Raw genomic sequence first — 21,576 nt, forward strand, 5'->3', positions numbered from 1 at the left:
GTTTCGTCTGCACAAAGGTACCCAGAACTCACTGCTACTTTTCTTCTGTCTTTCCAGGGCTCGCCCTCTACCTCACTGTCTACTGCACCAGTCATGAGGGGTTTGTTGTGATTCTAGAATGAGCCTAGCTTTTAAATACACCTTTCATGGGCGTCACTTGGTGATAGCAAGTTAATCTGTGAGGGCTCCTCAGTCTACATCATGCGGTCGCTTTTTCCAGGTGAAAAAGCGGAGCTGTAAGTGGCAGTACACCAAAGCCCTGGCATGCTGAGATCCAAGAGGAGAGATGTTTGGCCCTCCTTTTCACTCCTGGGAACCATATACCTCAAAACCCACAGAGGATGGGCTATATCTCAGAGAAATCTTGGGAAAGGAGAGCATGAAGAGCATGTTTGCAAATTCATTTCTCCCTGGGCTTCTTCTGCTTCTCCAAGAAAGACGAGTTTGAATATAACTTTGGCAGCAGTACTTCTGGTGTTTTACTCCTACCACATTTAAAACTCCTACGAAAAACTGAAAAGTTAGACTAAAAAGCAGCTCTTTCCGTTCTCCTTTCTAAAGTTGCACGCTTTCCTCATGCAAAACAACAGGGGAATGTAAGCTAGAAACAGAAATGCTGAATGTAAAACAAAACAAAACAAACCTCAGCCCTCCAGGACAAAAGCCAATAACTGCTACAAAGTCCTTTTTAAAATGCTGATTAGGTTTCAAGGTGATACCGCTTTAAATAAGCGTAGTTGTGTGTCCATAGGCAGAAGCTGAATAATGACAGGATGAACTTCTATACTTCATGTTTTGTTACTGTCTTACTGTAGCACACAGGGACTTGTTACCTTTAGGGAAACCACTACCCTCATGGAGGGTTTAAAACATAAGCTAGTTTGTTATACCAAAATGACGGAGAGAACAAAGCATAAAGTGCTTTCAGATTTCTAGCACGCCTTGATTGCTGTCCATTAAACTTCAGACACGTTAAACAAAACACAGTAAATAAGAAAACTCCTAGTCCCACAGCTGGCAAATTGTGTGCAGAGGTTGTAATTAGAACTTTTTTGCCTTGACGTTTTACATTTAAAATTGATTTTAAATCCATTCTATACACACTTTCCATTCCTGAAAAAACAATACGCAAACCTGACAAATGCATTTACATGAGAAATGAAGTCGTCCTTGTCCGATTGGAAGACTAAGGTGACAGCTCCTGGGCTCAGGGATAAGCTCCGATCTTCACCAGTGACAGCTCCTTTTTTAGGATTGAAAGGGAAAATGTTTCAGCAACACATTGGAAACATACTTAAGGGACAAGAAACAAAATCAAGACTGCAGTGAGAAGGAGAACAGAAAAACAATACTGGGGAAAATGAAAGGGAAGGGAAGGGAAGGGAAGGGAAGGGAAGGGAAGGGAAGGGAAGGGAAGGGAAGGGAAGGGAAGGGAAGGGAAGGGAAGGGAAGGGAAGGGAAGGGAAGGGAAGGGAAGGGAAGGGAAGGGAAGGGAAGGGAAGGGAAGGGAAGGGAAGGGAAGGGAAGGGAAGGGAAGGGAAGGGAAGGGAAGGGAAGAAGAAAAAAAAAAAAGAAAAAAAGAAAAAAAGAAAAAAAGAAAAAAGAAAAAAAGAAAAAAGAAAAAAGAAAAAATGAAAAAAAAGAAAAAAAGGGAAGGGAAGGGAAGCAAAGCGAAGCGAAGACCTTGATCTTTATACTGACCAATGAGATAAGCCTTACACATTTTTAAGCTTATTTTTGACAACTGATTGAGGTGTTACCAGGTATTAAGTACGATTCAAGAGCAAATATTAACACTAGAAAGAAGAAATCCGATCCACCACCACTGTTTCAAAATACATCCATTTCTCATTTGGAGATGACGTCTCTCTGGCAAGACAGTAGAAAAACTGTAAATACCGATAGAGCTTCCTCTCCCGATGTTCCATATACATACCGATGCTGTTCCTACACCTACGCTCTGAGCATAAATTTATGTTGACATGAGTGACAAGAGAGGGTGTTACTCCTCTCTTTGTTTGCCTTGAGAGACACACCTCTTGTCCATTGAAAAGTAAATTCAAGATTCCAGATCAGTTAAGACAGTTGCTATCCCCCCATTCAGAGTTCTGCAGCAGCACTCTTCAGATGTGTTTAGCAGTCTCTTTAGAAAATGTTATCACTTAGGACCTGCTTCTCAGTAGGTCCACGTTTGGCCTCCGCTTAGCAGAGAGTCAATCCCAGCTTAAGCTTTCGTACAAGAGCCCCTTCACGAAACGGAGTTGAACCCTGACATAACTGAGTTGAACCTTTAACCTTGAAGCTTCCTTAAAGAAGAAAGCAGCACCCAGGCCAGGAAATAGAAATTAATCGTCACTTTACCCTGAAACGCAGTGGGCTATTCTGTGCTGGCAGGATTGCTGCCGGGCTGGCCGACGAGGCGGCGGGCAGCTCCCCGGGGCCACAGGGCCTGGCACAGGGAGCCGCCGGGGGTCTCCAAGGTCCGGGAACAGCGGCAACAGCGGCAACAGCAGGGACAGAGGGGACAGCAGCGACAGCAGCAGCCACCTCAGCCGGGGCCGTCTCCACAACCGCCACAACGGCCTCGGAACGCCGCCGAACTCGGAGCTCCAGCGTGACGCCTTTTGAACCTGGCCGCGCTGCTCATGGCTAAAACCAGAGCGTTTCCTCCGGCGTGTGTTTACTGTCGGTGCCGGATCGGCCCTCACCCCGAGCTCTCCCTGCCGGGAGGGCTTTGGGGTTGGGGTTTCCCTCCCGCCGCCGCCGCGGGCAGGCCCCGCGCGCAAGGGGTCCGCGCTGGGGAGCAGCATCTCACCCACGGCGAGAGACCGAGGGCACGACATGAAAAAGCCCCGACACGAAAAAGCCACGACATGCGGCCGAGGCGGCGGGGAGACGGCTCTGAGGGAGCTGCCACTTCGCCCCGCCGTCCTCCCCTCCCGGGCCGCCCCGCCGAGCCCCGTGCGCCTCAGGTGCTGCGCTGAGGGGGTGGCTGGCTACTGAGACAGCTGCCCAGGGCACTGCTCATGGCACCGAGCCTGACGGAGGTCAACAAGTGTTGAACAATGCTCTCAGACATCGGGTCTCACTTTGGGGTGGTCCTGTGTGGAGCCACCAGTTGGACTTGGTGATTATTGGGAGTCCTTTCCACCTTGGGATGTTCTCTGATTCTAGGTCAGCAATCCAGTAGCTGATGAGAAGTGTGGAGTCATTCAAAGGGAAGAGAGAGCACAACACTTCTCGTTTGCAGAAGCGGCTATTTGGTTACCAAACCGACGATTCCTTTGCTTCTAGAGCAACTAACAGCAGGGATCCGCTTTACAATGGAGGGAAAAGAGTCGTTGGCATGTCATGTGAAGTAACCTTCAAATCCCAGAGGATGATTTTGTTGGAACTTTATTCAGCTGAAAACACAGAAGCCTTGCTTTTGCTTGTGTTAGTTACAGCTCCAGTTTACTTTGGTTGGGAGGGAAGGCATTCCAGGCTAATGTGCTGTACCTGTTCCTTCAGCTCATTGTCCATAAATGGAGGAGCAAACGAAATCAGTTTTATCTCCATTAAATGCAGCAGACAAAGCGGAGTAGAGGGCGATCTAGCACTTAATTTTTCCTGTAAGCAGGAAACCCAGAACTCAACAACACTTTTCAAATCTTGTCCTGCAGTAAATGACCAGCTGAGTGAAGCTTGCATTTAGAGGATGTGCTCCTCCAGTAGACGGAAATAGCTTTTCCTCTTCACAAGTGCAACTGAGTGGTGGACTGGCAGCTACGTGGTTAACTAGTTGTGCCAAAGGGGTTGTGTTGAATGCACAGAAAAATATGCAGGTCCCAACAGTAAAGGGTTGTCTGTAGGCATGACACTGAGTACAGATGTTGTCTGCAGGTTCGTGCAGAGTGCACCGCGCCAATAAGCACCCAGAGTCGGAATGCACACGAAGGTCTTTTAATTATAGAATTACTTATAGAACTCTGCAGAGTCAGGTACTTGGCCATCTTTCGCAAAGCAAGCACACCTCTGACTCGAATCACCGTCATTTATACACAGGAAACTTGTGAAAACTCTCTCTTTGGCTCCTTTGGATTGGTTATTACAGCTCACCTAACTTATCTCCACTGAGCTTGTGCATTACAGAGGAATACCGGGGGGGAGGGGGAACAGGAGAGGGGGGACACACACCGAATCCCACATTAGCATAGTTTAGCATTTTGACAGGTGTGATTTTTAATGTGCTAATGACCCTTAATGAGAAAAAGGTTACTAGAGGTCAGTCTGGAGCTGGTGTTCTCCTTCCTGTTTTTTCCCTTTTAGCCCTTCTCTTCCTTGCTTCTGCTAGCTCAAGGCTACCTGTCTCTCTCCTTCTTTATTTTCTCAGCTAAAAGACTGCACAAGCTACAGGCCTCCCTATTTGCTTCAACATTTCCTTGTTTTTTTTTTTTTTTTTTTTTTTTTTTCCCAGCTCTGGGACGACACAGGTGTGGTTTGATATTTGCCAGTATAGCTAAAACTCACGCCAGTCTGCTCACGCACAATAAGTAGTAAGATTTAAGGACTGGTTTCATCAGCTTCTTCCTTACTAACATCCTTCTTATGTTTTAGATATGCTGTAGTTAAATCAACACTAAGTTACTACTTGTGGAGTAATTGCCTTAAGCGACTAGGCATCATAAGCACACCTCCATTCCAAAAGCACCCCGCCTCCAAGGTGCAACCACCCCTCACTGAGCACGCCCTCGGAATTTCTCACAGTCTGTACCTTTAAACGCAAGTGAGATCATTTCTACCAAGCACAACCAAGATATGCATGACTAGAGTCACTCAAGCTCCACCTTAAAGATAGAAAATAATACCAATTGGTTTAAGAGAAAGGGGATGTTAGGGAAGATACTATCAGGAAGGATTCCTTCTGACATCACTCGACAGGCTGAGCCTCTTACTCCCCCACCCCCACTCCATTGGGACGCCGTGGGGTAAGATCTGAACGCTTGCTTATACCAGGCGTCTCTGTGGAATCTTAGAAATCTCTAGAGTTTTGATGCTTTTTAATGTCTTAATACCTAGGCTGTGTGCCTGTGCATTTCATGCATGCTAGCTTGCTTTTGCAGACAGTGAATTTATCACTGACAATCCAAAGAACCTGTGTACCTGTCGCCGTAAGAAATTGCACTTAATTGCATTCTTCCTAGCTGTGAGAGTTCTCCTTGAATGCGACTAGAGCGAGGCCGTACTGCGTTGTTGGTGAATCCGTGACCGTGATAGTTCAGCACCCTGAATCCGACGGGACCCATGACGGTCAATCGGCTACACCCCTTAACGCGACACTACTAGAGGAAGAAGATGACAGGGCTTGCATGCACTGCATTAGGCTTTGCATGTGAAAACACCCCCAAATAATTTCACGTGCATTTAACGTTTTTAAAGGGAAAAAAACAGGAAGGTGTAGTCTCTCTGTAAGCTACAGCCCTACATAGTTAAGGCATCAGCATTCATTCCTTTGCTTGATAGCAAAGTATGAACATACAGAAGAGTTAAATATTTTCTTTGCATTCTTAAAGGCGATTTTTCAGACTTGGGCTTCAGTTGTTGGAGTTGAAGAGATCAGTAGACATCCTTACTTTTACGTTAAGACCAAAATCTTTATCTAAGATTGTGTTATCTAACGCAACTAAACTCCCACCCCCATGGTTTTTTTGTAACTTCGGAACGATCTTGCTGCAGTCCTACTCCGATGGTCTTTCAGTAACATGCAGACTGCCGTGGCAGATTCTGTTACAGTGCTTTTCTATTGACAGTGTGCATAACACTCAAGGTAAAGCCCCTCATTTCGCAGTGGGGACATAAAGTGTTTCTTTGGACCCTGCTGCTTCTGTTAGTACTCATTTTTTCACAAACTTGTTGAACCTGAGCCGTGCCTACTGAGCCAACGAATGCTTTGATGACACAGTATTTGTTCAAAGCAGTTTTGCTTCTTGGAGCTACAGAAGCAGCTCTGGCTACGTGATAGGGAATTGTGCTGCATTGGCAAAACCAGACTTAGCTACAGACTTACAACACTTGCTAACTTGATCTATTTCAAATCTCATTTTAACTTTAAAGGACAATCAGTTTTGTGGCTCCTGTCTTACTAATTTGCCTTGTTTTGCATGGAAGGGCAGCCTGTGAACGTTTTGCTTTATTGCATGCTTCAAAAAAAAAAGGCTGAGGAAGAGACTGGAGGAACCTTTTCTATTCTATGGACTTTCCACCGAGAGTGTGGAATTGCAGGCTACTTGGATGAATGTTCGAATATGAGTAAGGGAGCAGACCTCAGCCAAAGGAGGTGGAATCCTTGCTTAATAGTAAGTATCAGTGTGGGGACATCTTTGCTTAACGGGAGCCATTTAAACTCTTCATAGAAACAAAATAAGCTGGACATCTTATGCTTGGAAAGCAGTATGGTTACACAGCTGCTAACATAATGACTTGAGTCTTCTGCTCTGCAACTTCAGGTTTTGTTTTCAAGCAGTGCATACATCAGTTTAAGCTTTGGACAAGGATATTTGCAATGCAAATAGTGATAAACCAGAATCAGCGGTGCTGACGAGTGTAATGGTGAAATGCAGCAAATCAAGTATTCCTGGAGAAATGTGAGATTACAAAACTAGTAAGCCATGAAGCACTTTTGTTGTTGTTGTTGTTTTTTAAATCAATTCTTATATGCTGAAATAGCACCTTCAAGAAAATCTGTTTATCTAGCCAGGTAACGGTGTCTCCCTGTAAACATGAAGGAAATGCCAGGAGCAGCCATAACTCTTTGCTGTCAAAATAAAGAGCAAGTCGAGGCCAACATCATGCCATAGTGCAAAGGCTTGCTAAGAAAGATCATTCTAAGAGGTCTGCAAGAAAAGATGACTTACTTTGTCATAAGTTTGTCAAATAGAATGGATGAGTTAGTAGTCGAGTACTGACTGTGTCCGACTCTACAGCTGCGGCGCAGCTCCAAGTCCCTGTTTTCTCCGTGGACTCGTCTCACAGTTTTTGCACCAGCTCTGCTCCTCAATGTTCTGGTGACTGAAACGCAGAAACAAAGGATTTTGAAACAGTGAAGATGGGATTCTCCTTATTTCACCGTTGCTCTTGTAAAATGTAAACAGACAAACAAAAAAGGCACCCTGAAGTGGATTGATTTTTCTTTACATTTCAGATCAGAAGTTGGTGTCACAACCACTGCATTCCACTTCTTTATCGCTCTGCACGTTTAAACTGTCTACTTAAAACTGGGACCTGTAGGGAAATTTTTAAAGAGACTGAAAGCTAGCCAGACAAAAACAAACGTGCAACTTTTGTTCCATGCAGGAGGGAAATCTACTCCACTTATTTCTGTCTTGGAAAAGTGAGAACAATCAACACCTTTCTCTAAGGTGTTTTCACTCCATTCATGTCAAACTGTATCTAACAGTGCTCAAAACAAACACTAGGACATTGCAAGCCTCTTCCTAAGAGGTGTATGTTTGATTACTCTGTTTATGCATGCAGCACTTCCATTTCCTGCATTAGGATCTAACAGCTCAAGGAGGGAAGAATCGTTTCAAGAGAAACACCCAAACACCACATAACTCAAACTCGTGCTTTTTAGAAAAAAGCCTGCCCATTGTTTACCATACAGCACCCTTTGGCACAGGTTTGTTGCTTGCACTGTCATTAAAAGAGACAAGAGGACAAGGGGAAGGGAAGAGCTACACCACTGTGCTGCTAGGATCACAGCTAAGGTTTACTTTTGTGCTTGCCAACTATAAAACTAAGTTTGAACTTATCAAGTATCGATTTACTTTGCACAATTAGAACAGTTTGCTTTGTGCCTACCAAGCTGCAATTCACACTGCTCCCTCCCCAAGGAATTCATAAAATCTCCTATTTGCACCTACCTCTCTTCACAGAAAAGTCACTGAGGAGTGAATTCAGCTGACTACAGAAGGCTTTGGGGCCAAATGAAAGCCATGGAGTGACCAAGTGCCATCCTCTTCAGTAACCAGCGTAAATAGGTATCCCGGGGACTTACAGCCACTTACCTGTGTTATATTCTTTTTTTCGTTCCAATTTTGGCTTTCTCAACTGCCTACATTAAGAAAGAGGACAGGGCAGAGAAGGGAGAAAAGACTTGTTGTATTAGACCCATCAAGGATGGGAAATTTCACCATGTTTACAAGCCAGTGCTCCATGGTATACAAAGAGAAGCCTGTAGGCCTCACGCAGGATCCACATCCCAAGTCTGTTGCGTGCCATATACACGCGGTTCTGTATGTACCCACATTTCCTAGCTTGCTCGTGTTGAATTCTCAAAATTATGAGCAATAGCACCCAAGTGGAAAAGATACATGTCCTGGTTTCAGTTAGGACAGAGTTAGTTCTCCTCCTAGTAGCGGGTAGGTTGCTATGTTTTGGCTGAGGATGTGTGAAAGGATGTTTAGAAGAGTGCTGATACCACCCCGATGTTTCAATTGCTGCAGAGCAGTACTTACAACAAGCCAAGGACCTTTCGGTGTCTCACTGTCCTACTGGCGATCAGAATCGGCGCACAGCAACAGCTGCGAGGGGACAGACTCAGGATGGCCGACCCCAACTGGCCAAAGAATTCTATGCCTTATGGCAACACGCTGCACCATGGATAGGGCGGGGCAGCCGGGCTGCTAGGGGTTACGCTGGGCACTGGTCAGCGGGTAGTGAGCAACTGCATTGTACATCACTTGTTTTGTACACATTACTAGTAGCAGTGCTATCATCATCACCATCATTATTATTATTTTCCTGTCTTAATAAACTGTCTTTATCTCAACTCGCGGGCTTCACTGTCCCGTTTCTCTCCCCCATCCCAGAGAGGGAGGTGGGAGGGTTGCAGAAGGGCTGTGTGGTGTTTAGCTGCCGGCCGGGTTAAACCACAACAACACCTCAAAGGGGTTGGGGAAAAAAACAGGTTTTTTTTAGAAAAGCGGAAGACTTTCACTGAGAAGAGGGATTCTAGTTTTAAGGTACTGGTACGCCATCAGCATGCTCATAGGCCTCTGCTGATTTTAGCCGGAGGTTTATCAGGCCACAACTCACTGCACATGCTTTCTCTCTTGCTTTTCAATCTACAAATCGAACAGAGATTGAACATATAGAAATACAGTACCTTGAAAAGCATCTTCTCTTGACATTTCCCCTCAGTATCGCCATACTTTCTTCAAAGCTGGAGACTGAACACCGCAGGATGCTTTTGCTCATTGATCTTAAACGGTGTCCGTTGAAACATTCAATACTGGGAGAAGAATAATCCTAGGGAAAGAAGGAAACAAGAATATATTTATGTGAACCACGTAGACTCAGATAAAGAAATTCTGCCTCACGCAAGTTTAATTGACCCTCCTGACTTGGTAGTGGGGCAACTAATGGCAGGCAGACACTGAAACGCTGCTGTGCTCAAGAAAAACCGGGAGAGAAAAAAAAAAAAAAAAAAAAAAAAAAGCTTTCAAAACTAAAGCTTCCCTTTCCCCACCGTTTTCTTGTGGATAACTTAAGCTTAATATCCTTGGCAAAAAGATATTGCAGCAAAACCTTTCACATAAACTTAGTGTTTCGTGAAAAACAACAACAACAAAAAAACCTTTAAATTCAATTGGAATTTTTTTCAATAAATTCAATTGGAATTTAAATTCAAAACTTTAAATTCAGTTGAATTTAAATTAAAAAAATAAACTAATTAATTTAAATTAAAAAAAATTAAATTCAATTGACTGTTCAGAGGAACAGTCAAGCTTGACATTATACATCCTAGAATTAAAATCTAGTTTGAGGTTTTCTCCCATCTCCAGACCTTGCTAAAGATGCTTATTAGGAGCTCTGTCAACAAAAGTGTAAGGCTTGTTATATCAAAGCTTCGAACCCTTCTTACTGCCCTTGACCTTCTTCACATTGCTGCTCCTACAAGGGTGAGCACTATCATTTTTAGTACGGGAGGGAAGCTGTCATATCCTTGAGTGGGGGGTCGTTCTGTTTACAAAATGAAGTTCCAGTAAGAGTACATCAAATGAACCAACTTTCTTCGAACTTTAATTCATCGCTATATTGAATGAATGACCTCTGGATTTCTCTCTCCCATTTGGAAGTCAATTTGAAAACAAAATACCTCTGCCCTAAAGAGCCAGGCATCAGAGACACCTGTTGCGCCTCAAGAACAGAGAAGGTATGAACGACAAGAGCAGCTGAATAAAATGCAACTTGCCATTAGAAATGGGTGTACTGGCATCTACAGGTGCCGCTGGCACCTCCTCATTTTCATTACTCTCTTCATCTGGTTTCTCGTCTTCAGTAGCAGGGTTCTGCTGTGGTGACTTGGAGCTGTCGCATGGAGCCACGCTGCAGAGGTGTGACCTTGCAAGAAAGAATAGATACCAAAGATCTTCGTCGTGCATTTTTAGTTACAAATGCAGAGACAAGTCTTCAAATCCTTAGCGTTAAAGCACGTACCTCTTTTCTCACGAGATTCTTTAATTTGTTCACAAAGTCGTCCAAACTCTGTATCCGTTTCGTTCCTCACCATTGAATATGCAGTGTCTTGCAAAACATAGGCGCTGTGACGATCTGAAATTTTACAGACTTTAACTGAATGTTGTCTACCAACCAATGAAACTGTTTTGATCACAGAAAAAAATTGCTTTCTTCATAGGTTGGTTCCGAAAGGTTCTCTCAGTGAATATTTTCAGCATAACATCGAAGTTAATTAAAACAAAAGCACTAGTTCCTTGGGAACACTTATATCACAATTCCATGCCCAAGTAGCAAAATGATAAAATATTTACAGTCTGGACGTCCAAAATCATCTAATCCATCCGAAGTCTATTGTCCGCACACAGCATTTCTCCATCTATACGTTTGACAGATTTTTTAAACTAGGGCTAAAAAGCACATCCTCACCTGTAGATCTTTGATCCGGGTAGTACTCTAAGGCGTTGTTACAGATTAGATTGATGTCCTTCAGCTAGTCTCCTGCAGCGAGGTACTGGCACGAGTCAATTTGAGTCAGAACTGTTGAAAGATCCATCGGCTCTTTAATCCTTGTGGCATAGTCAGGTACCTGCAGATCAAATACAAGCATTCAGAGGTTTTCTTAACCTTGCACACTGTCTACTAAAATTATTCTGAAAACTTTAAATAAACGACTTCCTAAAAACCCTGAACATTTGCGATGCATCAGAAGACGCTGAAATTAACCAGTTTGCTTCTCAAAAATGGAAGGGCTCTTTCATTTTTCATTAGAGCGGCTAGGAGAGGACAACAAGAAGTAGGGAGGTCAGAAGCATGTGCATGGTAGAGAAGAAACACTGAGGGTGGGAGATTCATTTCACTTTGCTTCAGAAAATCACAACAGTGAAAGCTGAGCAAGCCATCCGGCATTCTCTTCGTTGTCGACATTGAGGAAAAGGTGCATGAATTGCACCTGTGAAGTACCTATTGCAGGCATCTACTTTAGAATGAGATAACTGGGCCCTGAGGTGCTCATTTCTTCCCTCAGACCAGAAGAGGAGACTAATGACCAGTTCAGATGAGGACATATGTATCTGTCTAGATTTTTCACAGCTCAAGAACCTAGGAGAAAAGGGGAAGAAAAGCCAGTGGATGCCCACAAGAAGAGGACTTTGCTGATCCGCAGGTATATTCAAGTTACATCTGTCTTTGAAATATACGCCCCTAGTTTAGGCTTATCTCATAAATTAAGGAGAAAAAGGCATCTAAGCAGCCAATTGGAGGAAAAAGAAAACACACTGCACTTATGGTTGATTCCTATTGAGGAGTTCCAGATGAAACAGAGAACAGGATCTCAAAACTTATTTTTACAAACTGCTGCTCTTATTCCTGTTCCCACAGGAACTGACAGTCCAATAAAGGGCTTCAGACTTCATTAAAGTAGTCCTGTAAATACTGTTTGTAATTATAAGGAAAGATCTCTGTGCTTTTCAGTGCTGTGACACGCCTACATATCAAAGCCTTTTCACGAGCAAACTGTGTTGGCATTTGGACTGGCTTTTTAGAATGAAACCAGGGCTTTCAGCGAATAATCCCATAAGAGACATTTGAGAGTCAGCAGAAGTAAAAGCACTGCCTCTGCTTCTTGCAAAATCCTTACAGTGCAGCCCTAAAAACAAAGTTGAACCTCACCCAAAACGCTGAGAAATACGAACACTGAGAAGTTACAGACACACACAGATCAGCACTACTTTACCTTCTGTGGGTCAACGGGCTTTGCAAATTCCCTGAAATGTCTGTCAGTGGCAAGTCTGTGAGTAACGTCCCTCAAGAAAATTCTAAGGTCACGCAAGGTATCCTCCTCTTCCTCCTCCAACATCCCTACTTTTGTGGGGATCACTCTTGTGGCTTCTGAGGCTCAGCTGGTGGTGCTACAGGCACGACTTCCAATGTCCAATCAACTTCAATTCATCAGGAAAAATTAGCCAATTTACAGTACTCAAATACAAGCATATGACAAATTACTGACAGAAAATGACCACCAAAGCAAAGCCCAAAGAGCTAGTAACTTCGATAGGAAAGTTTTAGATGTACTTCTCATATCCTCCTCACCTCTTTTCTTTACAGGAGGCTTAGCCACTTCATTTAGAATTAGGTCCTCAAAAAAAGATGCTCTCTCTGCCCTACCAGGCAACTCAATATTGCACACTTCTCCAAATTCCTTATTAAATAATTTTTGGATCTAAAGCAGAAGGACGAGAGACATTTCAGATTTAAGGCCACAAAAAACTCATCTTCTATTCCAAAAAGACGAGTACCTTTTCAAATTAATAATAACCTGAAGAACACAAACTGAAAAAAGTTATCTTCCTGGCCTTAAAAGGCTACATTTTCACAGGCTGGCACGGCAAATTCAAATATCACCTTTAAGAATCACCTATAGAATTAATGCTCGGTGAAGGGATTGTACGCTACACTGATAAAGTAATGGCTTTCACCACATCCAACAGCGCCTCCTTTGTATTTACTTGCCTTGCTGCAGCCTTTACTTAGAACCTTTATGGCTATAGAGGGAAGAGAAAGGCTTCAGCAGACAAGTGAGGGCTTTTTGCTGAGTTTTTATTTCTCTCCCAAAAGGTGTCTGAAGTAGCTAGTACCTCTACGTCTTCCTCCATTTTCAAGTTCTAGTATTAAAAGGTAGGTAAGGAATTTCACTACTTATTTTAGAAGGAATTTACAGCCTGTACAAAAACTTCTGTGGGAACTCAAGCACTTTCAAAGCAGTTGATAATAAACACGTCTAGGTAAGACCCGTTCTCTTCCCCCACTGACTGAGACCAAATCATCAGAATGACAACAGCGTGGTCCTGTTTTGGGCACCTTCCCTTAATGTAAACTCTCAGAAGTCAATGAAGTTCTGCACGTACTTTTACTACACTTTATTTAGGACTACAACTAGAATTCGATTCCAAAGTTACTTTAGCAGAAATTGGAACTCAGCTTTCCAGCTTGGAAAGCTTTGGCCTATATGAAGAAAGAAACTGATTTATTTATTTTTTTTTTTAATCAAAGTGTTTCAATTCTCTACTAAATTGCATTATTAGCAGTTTACCCAACATAGCATGGAATGGCAGACTGTCAGAAGAAATCTCTTCAGTAAGAACATCCTCTTGTCATTTCAAGCACTTCATATTCTTGACTGAACCACTTTGTAGCCACCAGAATTATTGTATTAATTTATTATTTGCATGTGTGAGAAGGGGGTGAAAGTCACTTGCTTGATTCAGAAAAAACCTGAAGCAGATGCTTTCACAGTATTCTTTTTCTCTAAGCAAATTTTAAGTGATTTGTTAGGGTGCCTGAGTAATAACAGCATGCATTTAAGAAAGCACAGCATTTTGATGCTGAAAGCATATATAAATTACAAGACACTGAAGAAATAGTAAGAAAAGTATTGACAAATACCTCTTCTGGGAGATCTGAGTGACGTACATCAGACGTAGCAAGCAGCAAAACTGGCGAAAATGCTGGAATGTTACGTAGTAGAGTTAGAAAAGTAAGTTTCAAGGCAGGTCCAGCGTTGTCCCACCATAAATGGATATCTGGGACATAAATTGTGCTTGGTGCTGTCTTCTGAGCATTTCGGATCAGCTAGTGAAAAGGAAAGCTTGGGTAAGAAAACTAAAACACGTACAAGAACCTCTTAATACATAGCTACATAGCCATCTGACTGCCCCATGAAATGAAACTGCGTGAACAGAGTGGCAAGCATCCTTTCACATAAGGAATTTCTCTGTGCACCCTTTCAGATTATCAGTATTCGGACAACTCTAGTCAGAAGATGGGAAGGATATATTCAGGCAGTGGCTAGACACCGTAACTATATGGCCACAGCCACAATCATCGCATAACAAAGAAAGGAAATGTCCCTCTTAAGGGACACATCAGTATTCAGTCGTGTAACATGTCTGTCCTTACTTGTATGGCTCTCAAATGTTTCCACTAAAGGTAAAAATATTTTAAGGTAGTGATGCCAAACAAGAAAATGGATTTCCTGCCTAAAAGTAAAAACACCAAATCTGTTCATTTTTTCTAGTTAAAACCACATCACCGTGCAAATGAAGTGTTTTCTGAATGTTAATGCTTTTATTGCACATACTGCAACAGCACAAGTTGTGTATGTCCGTGCGAAAACAAAATAAACAGAAGCCCCAAACCTTGGTTGCCTTACTAATATAATTTAGAAGAAGGCTACAAAAAGTAGCCGACATGCAGTCTGATACAGAGCCATCTACTGGGAGCACACAGTCTTAGGAGGCAATGAGAACTACTTTCTGGATCCCAGTGACATGAGCAGCATTTCTTTCCACAAAGAGATGTTTATTAGCAACACCGCCCAGCTTCCTGAGCTGCTAGCAACAGCCTCACTGTAAAACTGGGTATGGAAAATGTCGACATGTACAACATCCAGATTGTTTGTGGTGCTGTCTAAAAGAAAAGGGCATTTTCAGACAGAAGCAAACATCCCAGCACATTAAAACAAGGCCACCTCCATTACCAATGAATTTTGCTCACCTTACTTGCAACTCGATTGATCCTTTACATACAGTCAGTGAATCCGATGAGAAGAAAAAGAAAAAAAGGTACCTGTCCGCAGATTTCTTCTGGCGATGCAACGTTTGTAAGCAGAACAGAAAGGTCCAGGGTGTGAACGGGAAATTTCTCCAAAGCGTGCAACACCGCGGGTGCCACGTAAGAAACCTGGCCGTACCCTTCTTTTTTACTATTAGCAGACGGGGCTGGCATGATGTTGGTTCACAGAAAGCACTCCTAGAACAGGAGTTAAGAAAACAAGTTTATAAATGAGGTGCTGAATAGACACACAGATGTTCCAAGTAATTTTCCTATAGACTTTCTTTTCCCTCCCCAAATAATCCAAATGGCAGCGGTACATTAAATACATGTAAGATTTCCAGTTAAGTTATTCAGTCATTCCAATTGTTTCACCTTCTTCCCTTGTGTTTCCTATTCTTTACTAAACCAAGACTGCAAATTAATATCCCTGCAATCTTGCTTTACTTTATTATAAATTTATTATTTATTATATATTTATTATTTACTTTATTATAAATTTATTTTTATTTAAAAATAAATTGGTGAGGAGCATTTGTTTCCCCACTACAATCAGGCTGTACCTCTGCTGGCTTAAATCAAAGATGCTAGAGACTTAGCCTTGCTCTAAAGCACAGAAAATCTTCTGGACAGCACAGCAATAGAAACTGAGAAAAATAACTGATCCAGCTGTGACAACATGATCTAACTTTCCAACTGTGGGCTTGCATGACTTCCATACTAAAATATCACAAGATTAACACAACTTGGTGGCTTAACAAATAAAGACACCATTCAATTTTCTCTCAAGGTGTTTTAACAAGCCCTTTCTCAGTTTTCTTTCTGCTACATAATTCACTACTGGTTTAACAATCCTGGAAAACAGAAGGGCAAAAGGTGGCAACACAAACCCATAAAGCTGGGGTATTTTTAGCTAAAAGGACAGACTGCACATTTATGTGGTCTTGAGTCTTTCAAAGAATGCCATGGATTAAGTCAACGTGTTCTGGTAGTCTACGGATCACTTTGGCTTACGAAGAGAAGCCTGGGCTTTTCAATTTGGTCATTCAGAGCAACTTCATTACAACTTTAGTCCCTCCACCCTTTCTTCTTGTGAATACCAAGCACCCCTTCAACACACAAACTTGATGTTGCCCCTTCGTCTACCACCCCTCGCACTTTTAACAGCTGGAACTGTTTACAAAGACTCAGCAGACCTGAGAATTTAAACGTAACAGGGATCTATCTTTCTTTACCTGCTGAAACAGAGGCAATTTTTCTCTGGTCCGTCAGGCATTCCATCTTTTAATTCATCTCCAGAAACCAAGGATGCATCGTCATCACTGTCAAACATATCATCTTGTAAAATAGGATTGAAATGGTCTGAAAGGCAAAAGAGGTTTGTTAACTTTCCTGAATAGCCTTTGTCTCTTTCTCTTCCATTAATACAGCTTCTAAATCAGTGCCAAAACCCTTTCTTCATTTGAGAGCACACACTGAAAGCTATTTCCTAGAGTTCAGCCCACCACAGATCTAAGGAGATGGAACAAGGCCCTACAAAGCTGTACTAAGTCCCACTGATGTGTACGTATAAGGTACGCTACTCTTGGTGATTTTTTTCTCCCCCTTAGAATAAAGGAGATTACGAACAATTTCTGCAGTTGCTAAATAGCTAAAATAAAACAAAAACAAACAAGACCATTTCTTTCTGGAGGAGGTTCCCACAATGAAAGCATGGGGATAAAGGATGTGATGGCCACAGAATTCCATTCATCTAGTAAATATCAATGCTAATTGATCTCACGTGTATAGTACGATTCACAAACATTTAAATTAGGAGACTGGTTAAAAATGATGATAGCTAAAACAATATTTAGCTTAGACCAGTTATACTTGTATCCTGGTCCTGACATTCTTCAGAAAGGAATTAGAAACATTGACCTAGAAATGCTTCCCCTCCAAAGATCTGAGTTTTGATTTTTTAAAGAAAAATAGGTGCCTTATACTTCAAACCTCAAGTCAACCTCTACAAATGCTAATTATCTTAGCTGCCGTCAGAAGCAGGATGCTTCAGTAGAGAACGCATCGTCCTTTACTGTGTTTTGAGTCATTCAGAGCTTCCATTTGGCATTTCAGTTTCGAATCCACAATAAAACCTATGCGTTGTATTCCAGACTTGCCCAAAAAAAAGACATGCACATGGAAATAATAAAATTCTACCACCATTATGTCTGAAAGGTTTAAGTTGATTGCACAAACCACAAGTTTTTGCTTTAGCAGAATTATAAAGAAGTGGATGCTGTGGTTATACCTTGCTGTCGGTCCTTCTTTAGCGCAAGCTGTGCATGCGGGAAGATCTTCTGCACAACTTGTAAAATATTCTCTACTGATCTTTTAAAAAGTGGCTTGAAAATGGGTGATAGTGCTTATACGGGTGAAGCCTTGATCCGGTTTGAAGCTGGAACAACCTTCTTCATAGCCATGAAAAAGTCCTTTGCTTTTATTTTAATAGAATTAACGTCTAGTAGCAACTTCTCCCTACTTGCATAAATCTGAGGATAGCATCGGCGTAGAGAGCACAGCACAGCTTCAGTACATAAAGATTTGATATCTGCACCACAGTATCCTAACAAACAAAAATCAAACGTTACATCGGTCAAGGCCCAGGTTTACAACATGCAACATTTAAAGAATTTGTAATGCCAAAACCAAACAGCTTAACAGGGAATTCAAAGTGCTACCGCTCTGCAGGGGTGTTTCATGTTGCTCACTGCCTGATATCCTGCGCTTATGCAGCTGAAGCAGACTCCTCATCAAAAACTATACTCTTGAGGAAGATGCCCCAGAACCATTTAATGTTCTCAGACAACAAGAGGAACGATAACAAAGAGTAAATAGATGAAAGCATCTCACTCAGATTGCTATGAAGGTGTGCCAGCTGCCTCGTTGACTAGTTGTGCAGCAAGGCACAAGAGCATGGGTACTGCCTGGTACAAGCTAAGGTTCTTTACAACTTGGTCACAAGCAAGAATCCGTTTCTGTTTCAGTCTTACCAATGCATTTCTCAGCTAGTTCATCAAGCAACATGTCCGGTGGCTGAGGGGTCCAGTCACAAGTATGAATCTTGAAAATTTCTTTTCCAACCCTGAAGCAAAATCATTGCATTTTAGCTTGTCCCAAGTTTTCCTTAAAAATACCAACAAGAAACAAACAAACCAAAAGGCAAACAAACAGACAAAAAAAACAGTCCTCCCTCAAAACCCCTCATCTACTAATACACTTTTCTTACTTGCTCAACTTTCAAGTATTTTACAGTTATTTAATATACACTCTGCATTGTCAACCAGGAAATTGAATATTTCTTATTTGTTATACTGAACTTTTTCTAGGAACCTACAGTGAAAGAAAAGGCATTTATAGCTTCAATAACAAGTTTCCAAACTACGAGACCTAAGGACCCAGAGGAAAATACTGTAATGAAAAATTTATCCAGAAACATTTCTTTGCTGTCCAAAAAACTTCTCTAAAACTTAGCAAGCTTTCATTGGGACAGTCTCATTACTTCATCACATTTGCTTTCCAGCCAGTAAATTCACAGAAAGCACTTCTGGCACAATGCTTCCAATTGCTACAATTACTATAAAGAAGAAAAGAATTATGACTCAAACTACTACCACTGATCCGGGGCACAATCAAATGCAAACACGTCCACTATTCACTCATAAGGGAAGGATTGAGACCAAAAACACAACTTCATGATGAAAGCGCCCAAGTGGACTAAATAATTAAGCAAACAGGTACAACTTTGGGAATTAAAGGTTTGATTATAGAACTAACTACTTGGTGGTATCATCCTGACCATATATATCCAGTACCAGATTTGCCCTCCATGGAACAACGCAGTGTCTCCACGTGTCACTCTTTTGTTCAAGTTGTCAATTATTTTTTTTTCCTATAAAGTTGGACTTTGCCATGGTAGCACTAACGTTGAATTTAAGTTCTCACCTCTTAATTTGGCAAGTTGAAGAGGAACTGTCTGCCAAAGCGTCCTGGTCTTCGTAAAGCAGGATCTATAGAATCCAGTCTGTTGGTAGCTCCGATTACCACGATCTCCCCTCTGTTATCTATGCCATCCATAAGCGTCTGAAGAGTTGAAACAATGGAACTAATAGAAAAATATAATTTTTACTTACTGGTTCAGTAAATTTTGATACATTCCACATGACTTTTTTGATGCCGGAATAACCTTCTTCCTAGTGGTCATTCAAAACTGGGAAAAAAATAGTCTACCAAGTCGGGGTTTTTTTGATTTGATAATAAATCTGCAGACTGTTAAGTCATCAAGCACTTCAAGACTGTTTGAAATAATCTCTACGTTAATATAAAAGGAGTACTGCACACTTCTGCTCAGGAAGAAAATCACGGAAAATGTCAACTTTGATTTTAGATGTTGAATTTGTTGCAGTGAGATCTTCCTCATCGCACGATTCTATTTGGATTTAAACCATATTATCTATGGAGAGACCAAGATTAGGACAAGAACAGCACAGAGTTCAGCATGAAGCCAATCAGGAGCTCAAGTTTGTATTCTTTGTATTCAACTTTACCCTTCTCTTGCTGGAAGGACCTGCTTTTTGACTCTCCTTCTCTTCACTAGGAGCATGTTCCCTCTTGCATTCGTAATGCTCTTTCTCAGTGGTTTTAGTCTTGTCCTTTGTATCTTGGCATCTCTCTGTAACAGCTGAGGAGGAAAGGTTTTTAGAGCTACATTCAGTGTCAGACTTGAGAGAGGAAGTTTGCCGCAATTTCTCACCAGGCTCACAAGACTCTTTGCCGGACAAAACGGTTTCTTTTGAAATGAGGTCACGTTGTTTTGATCTTCTTGGTTTCTCCTTGTCTCCACGGTCATCACATTGGTACTGGGCGAGGTATTCATCATTCCCAGGAGATTTCGGAGGGTCCACGACACTGCACAAAATAAAATCACATTTCTCACTTCTGCTGAAGGACATGAATATTAAGAGTAAAACCTTCCAACGTCGAACAAACAAACAAAAACCTCCGAACTACAGGAACCCTCGCAAAGATATGCCATTTAGAAACCTCTCCTGTGATTAGGACACCTTCTTCAGCTCCCAGAGAAAGTGCTTTTGCCCCTCTTGCTTCTGAAGCCATTGCACTAAAAAAGCAAACGCATCTGTCTCCCTCCACATGCTGCTCTGAATAAGAGCCAGAATATTCAAAGCCACTCTATTTGTTCTCCCCACATAGCCGAAAAAACACCAGTTGAAACAGTTTTCTACCTCTCTCCACGAATTTACATCCACATATCCTATGACTGCAAAAATAGAAGGCGGGGCTCAGGAGAAACAGCCAGTGCTGGAAATGAAAAAAAGCAGCCTGTTTCTTCAGAGTCTTAAGCCTATGCTACTAGGAACAAAACAAAACAAAACAAAACAAAACAAGAGGAGAGGAGAACAACAGCGGGAAATTTACCTATTCTCCAGGTGTTCAATTGCAAAGCCTCCTCTGGAGGATCAACAGTTGTGAATTCAGTGTGCTTACGAGAAATCAGATCTACATCTGAACCACAACTACTTCAGTAGTATCACGAACTTCTGTTACTCTGAAGAAGCAGTCAGCACCGTTTCTATGTTAGGAAAGAGCTGAACAGAGTCTGTTATTCACATCAAGTAGTCAGGCAGGTTTCTTTAGGAAGGCTGGGTTTCACTAGAACATTACTAGCCTGTAAGCCTCATGGCATCACCTTCCACCTTGACTGCTGAACCTCCTTGCTCCCTACTATCTTCTTTGCCAAGATACAGCTGTCCACATTTACTTTTCCTACTTGGCTGGACTGAATTTAAGAAGATCTTGCATCTAAGAAAGGGAACAAAAGCTGCTGCCCAGCAGCGTCTGGCTCAGGGAGGAGTGAGAAAGCTCTGTGCAGTCCCCAAGGTCCGTGCAGCAGGAGGCAGGAGGTGCTCCAGGCTCACAGCAGCAGTTCCCCTGCGGCCTGTGCAGGGAGAGGCCCCTGGTGGAGCAGGCTGTGCCCCTGGTGGAGCAGGCTGTCCCCCTGCAGCCCATGGGTCCCCCGTGGAGCAGATCTCCACGCTGCAGCCCCCCTGCGGGTGGAGGAGCCCCCGGTGGAGCAGGTGGCTGTGGCCTGGAGGAGGCCGCGGCCTGTGGAGAGCCCCCGCAGGAGCAGGCCCCGGGCTGGACTGGAACAGGCTGTGCTGAGCCTGCTTTGCCCGTGACGCTCCTTGTGGAGTGATCTCCCTGTCCTTCTGGCAGCCCTTGAGCCCTTGCCAGCCTCTTTTCTCCCCTTGGCGTTGGAGGAGGGGCAGGGAGAGAGCGCTTGTGCTGGAGCTCGGCTGCCCAGCTGAGGAAAACCACCACGGCTCTGTCTTGCCGCTGCTGCAGCACGCTGGTAGCAGCCAGCACCGTCTGTTCTTCGAGCCTCAGCAAGCCCACAGCATCTTCCCAGAA

General features: G+C 42.7%; 2 protein-coding genes and 1 long non-coding RNA gene across 3 annotated transcripts; all 3 read right to left on the bottom strand.

The window, feature by feature from the left end:
* Nucleotides 1-1,172: 1,172 nt before the first annotated feature.
* Nucleotides 1,173-10,662, bottom strand: LOC311428534 (ATPase family AAA domain-containing protein 2-like). Its single transcript, XM_084539939.1, has 6 exons — nucleotides 10,480-10,662; nucleotides 10,235-10,383; nucleotides 9,146-9,288; nucleotides 8,046-8,092; nucleotides 6,894-7,047; nucleotides 1,173-1,243 (listed from the first exon to the last, which is right to left on the bottom strand). Exons 2-6 carry the CDS (start codon nucleotides 10,256-10,258, stop codon nucleotides 1,228-1,230), a joined length of 384 nt encoding a protein of 127 aa, XP_084396065.1. The 5' UTR covers nucleotides 10,259-10,383; nucleotides 10,480-10,662; the 3' UTR covers nucleotides 1,173-1,227.
* Nucleotides 10,663-10,993: 331 nt separating this feature from the next.
* Nucleotides 10,994-12,748, bottom strand: LOC311428546. Its single transcript, XR_014687762.1, has 3 exons — nucleotides 12,589-12,748; nucleotides 12,233-12,437; nucleotides 10,994-11,086 (listed from the first exon to the last, which is right to left on the bottom strand). It is a non-coding gene; the product is annotated as an uncharacterized lncRNA (long non-coding RNA).
* Nucleotides 12,749-14,093: 1,345 nt separating this feature from the next.
* LOC311428544 (uncharacterized protein) lies at nucleotides 14,094-20,099 on the bottom strand (the record flags this gene model as incomplete). Its single annotated transcript, XM_084539946.1, has 8 exons — nucleotides 14,094-14,127; nucleotides 15,124-15,306; nucleotides 16,344-16,470; nucleotides 17,399-17,713; nucleotides 18,141-18,232; nucleotides 19,093-19,230; nucleotides 19,695-19,828; nucleotides 19,901-20,099. The coding sequence occupies 3 exons, from the start codon at nucleotides 20,097-20,099 to the stop codon at nucleotides 19,096-19,098; spliced, it is 468 nt and encodes a 155-aa protein (XP_084396072.1). The 3' UTR covers nucleotides 14,094-14,127; nucleotides 15,124-15,306; nucleotides 16,344-16,470; nucleotides 17,399-17,713; nucleotides 18,141-18,232; nucleotides 19,093-19,095.
* Between the last annotated feature and the right edge of the window lie 1,477 nt (nucleotides 20,100-21,576).

This window comes from Aythya ferina (assembly GCF_964211825.1).
Source record: "Aythya ferina genome assembly, contig: HAP1_SCAFFOLD_91, whole genome shotgun sequence".
Lineage (NCBI taxonomy): Eukaryota > Metazoa > Chordata > Aves > Anseriformes > Anatidae > Aythya > Aythya ferina.

Bases quoted from the DNA above. Each gene is read 5' to 3' on its own strand.
- LOC311428534 (XM_084539939.1), bottom strand. From the start codon at position 10,258: ATGCCAGTACACCCATTTCTAATG. The intron at 8,093-9,145 runs GTACTGTATTTC...TTCTTAATGTAG, and splicing joins AAGAGAAGATGCTTTTCAAG to GCAGTTGAGAAAGCCAAAAT. The intron at 7,048-8,045 runs GTAAGTGGCTGT...TCTGCGTTTCAG, and splicing joins AAAAAAAGAATATAACACAG to TCACCAGAACATTGAGGAGC.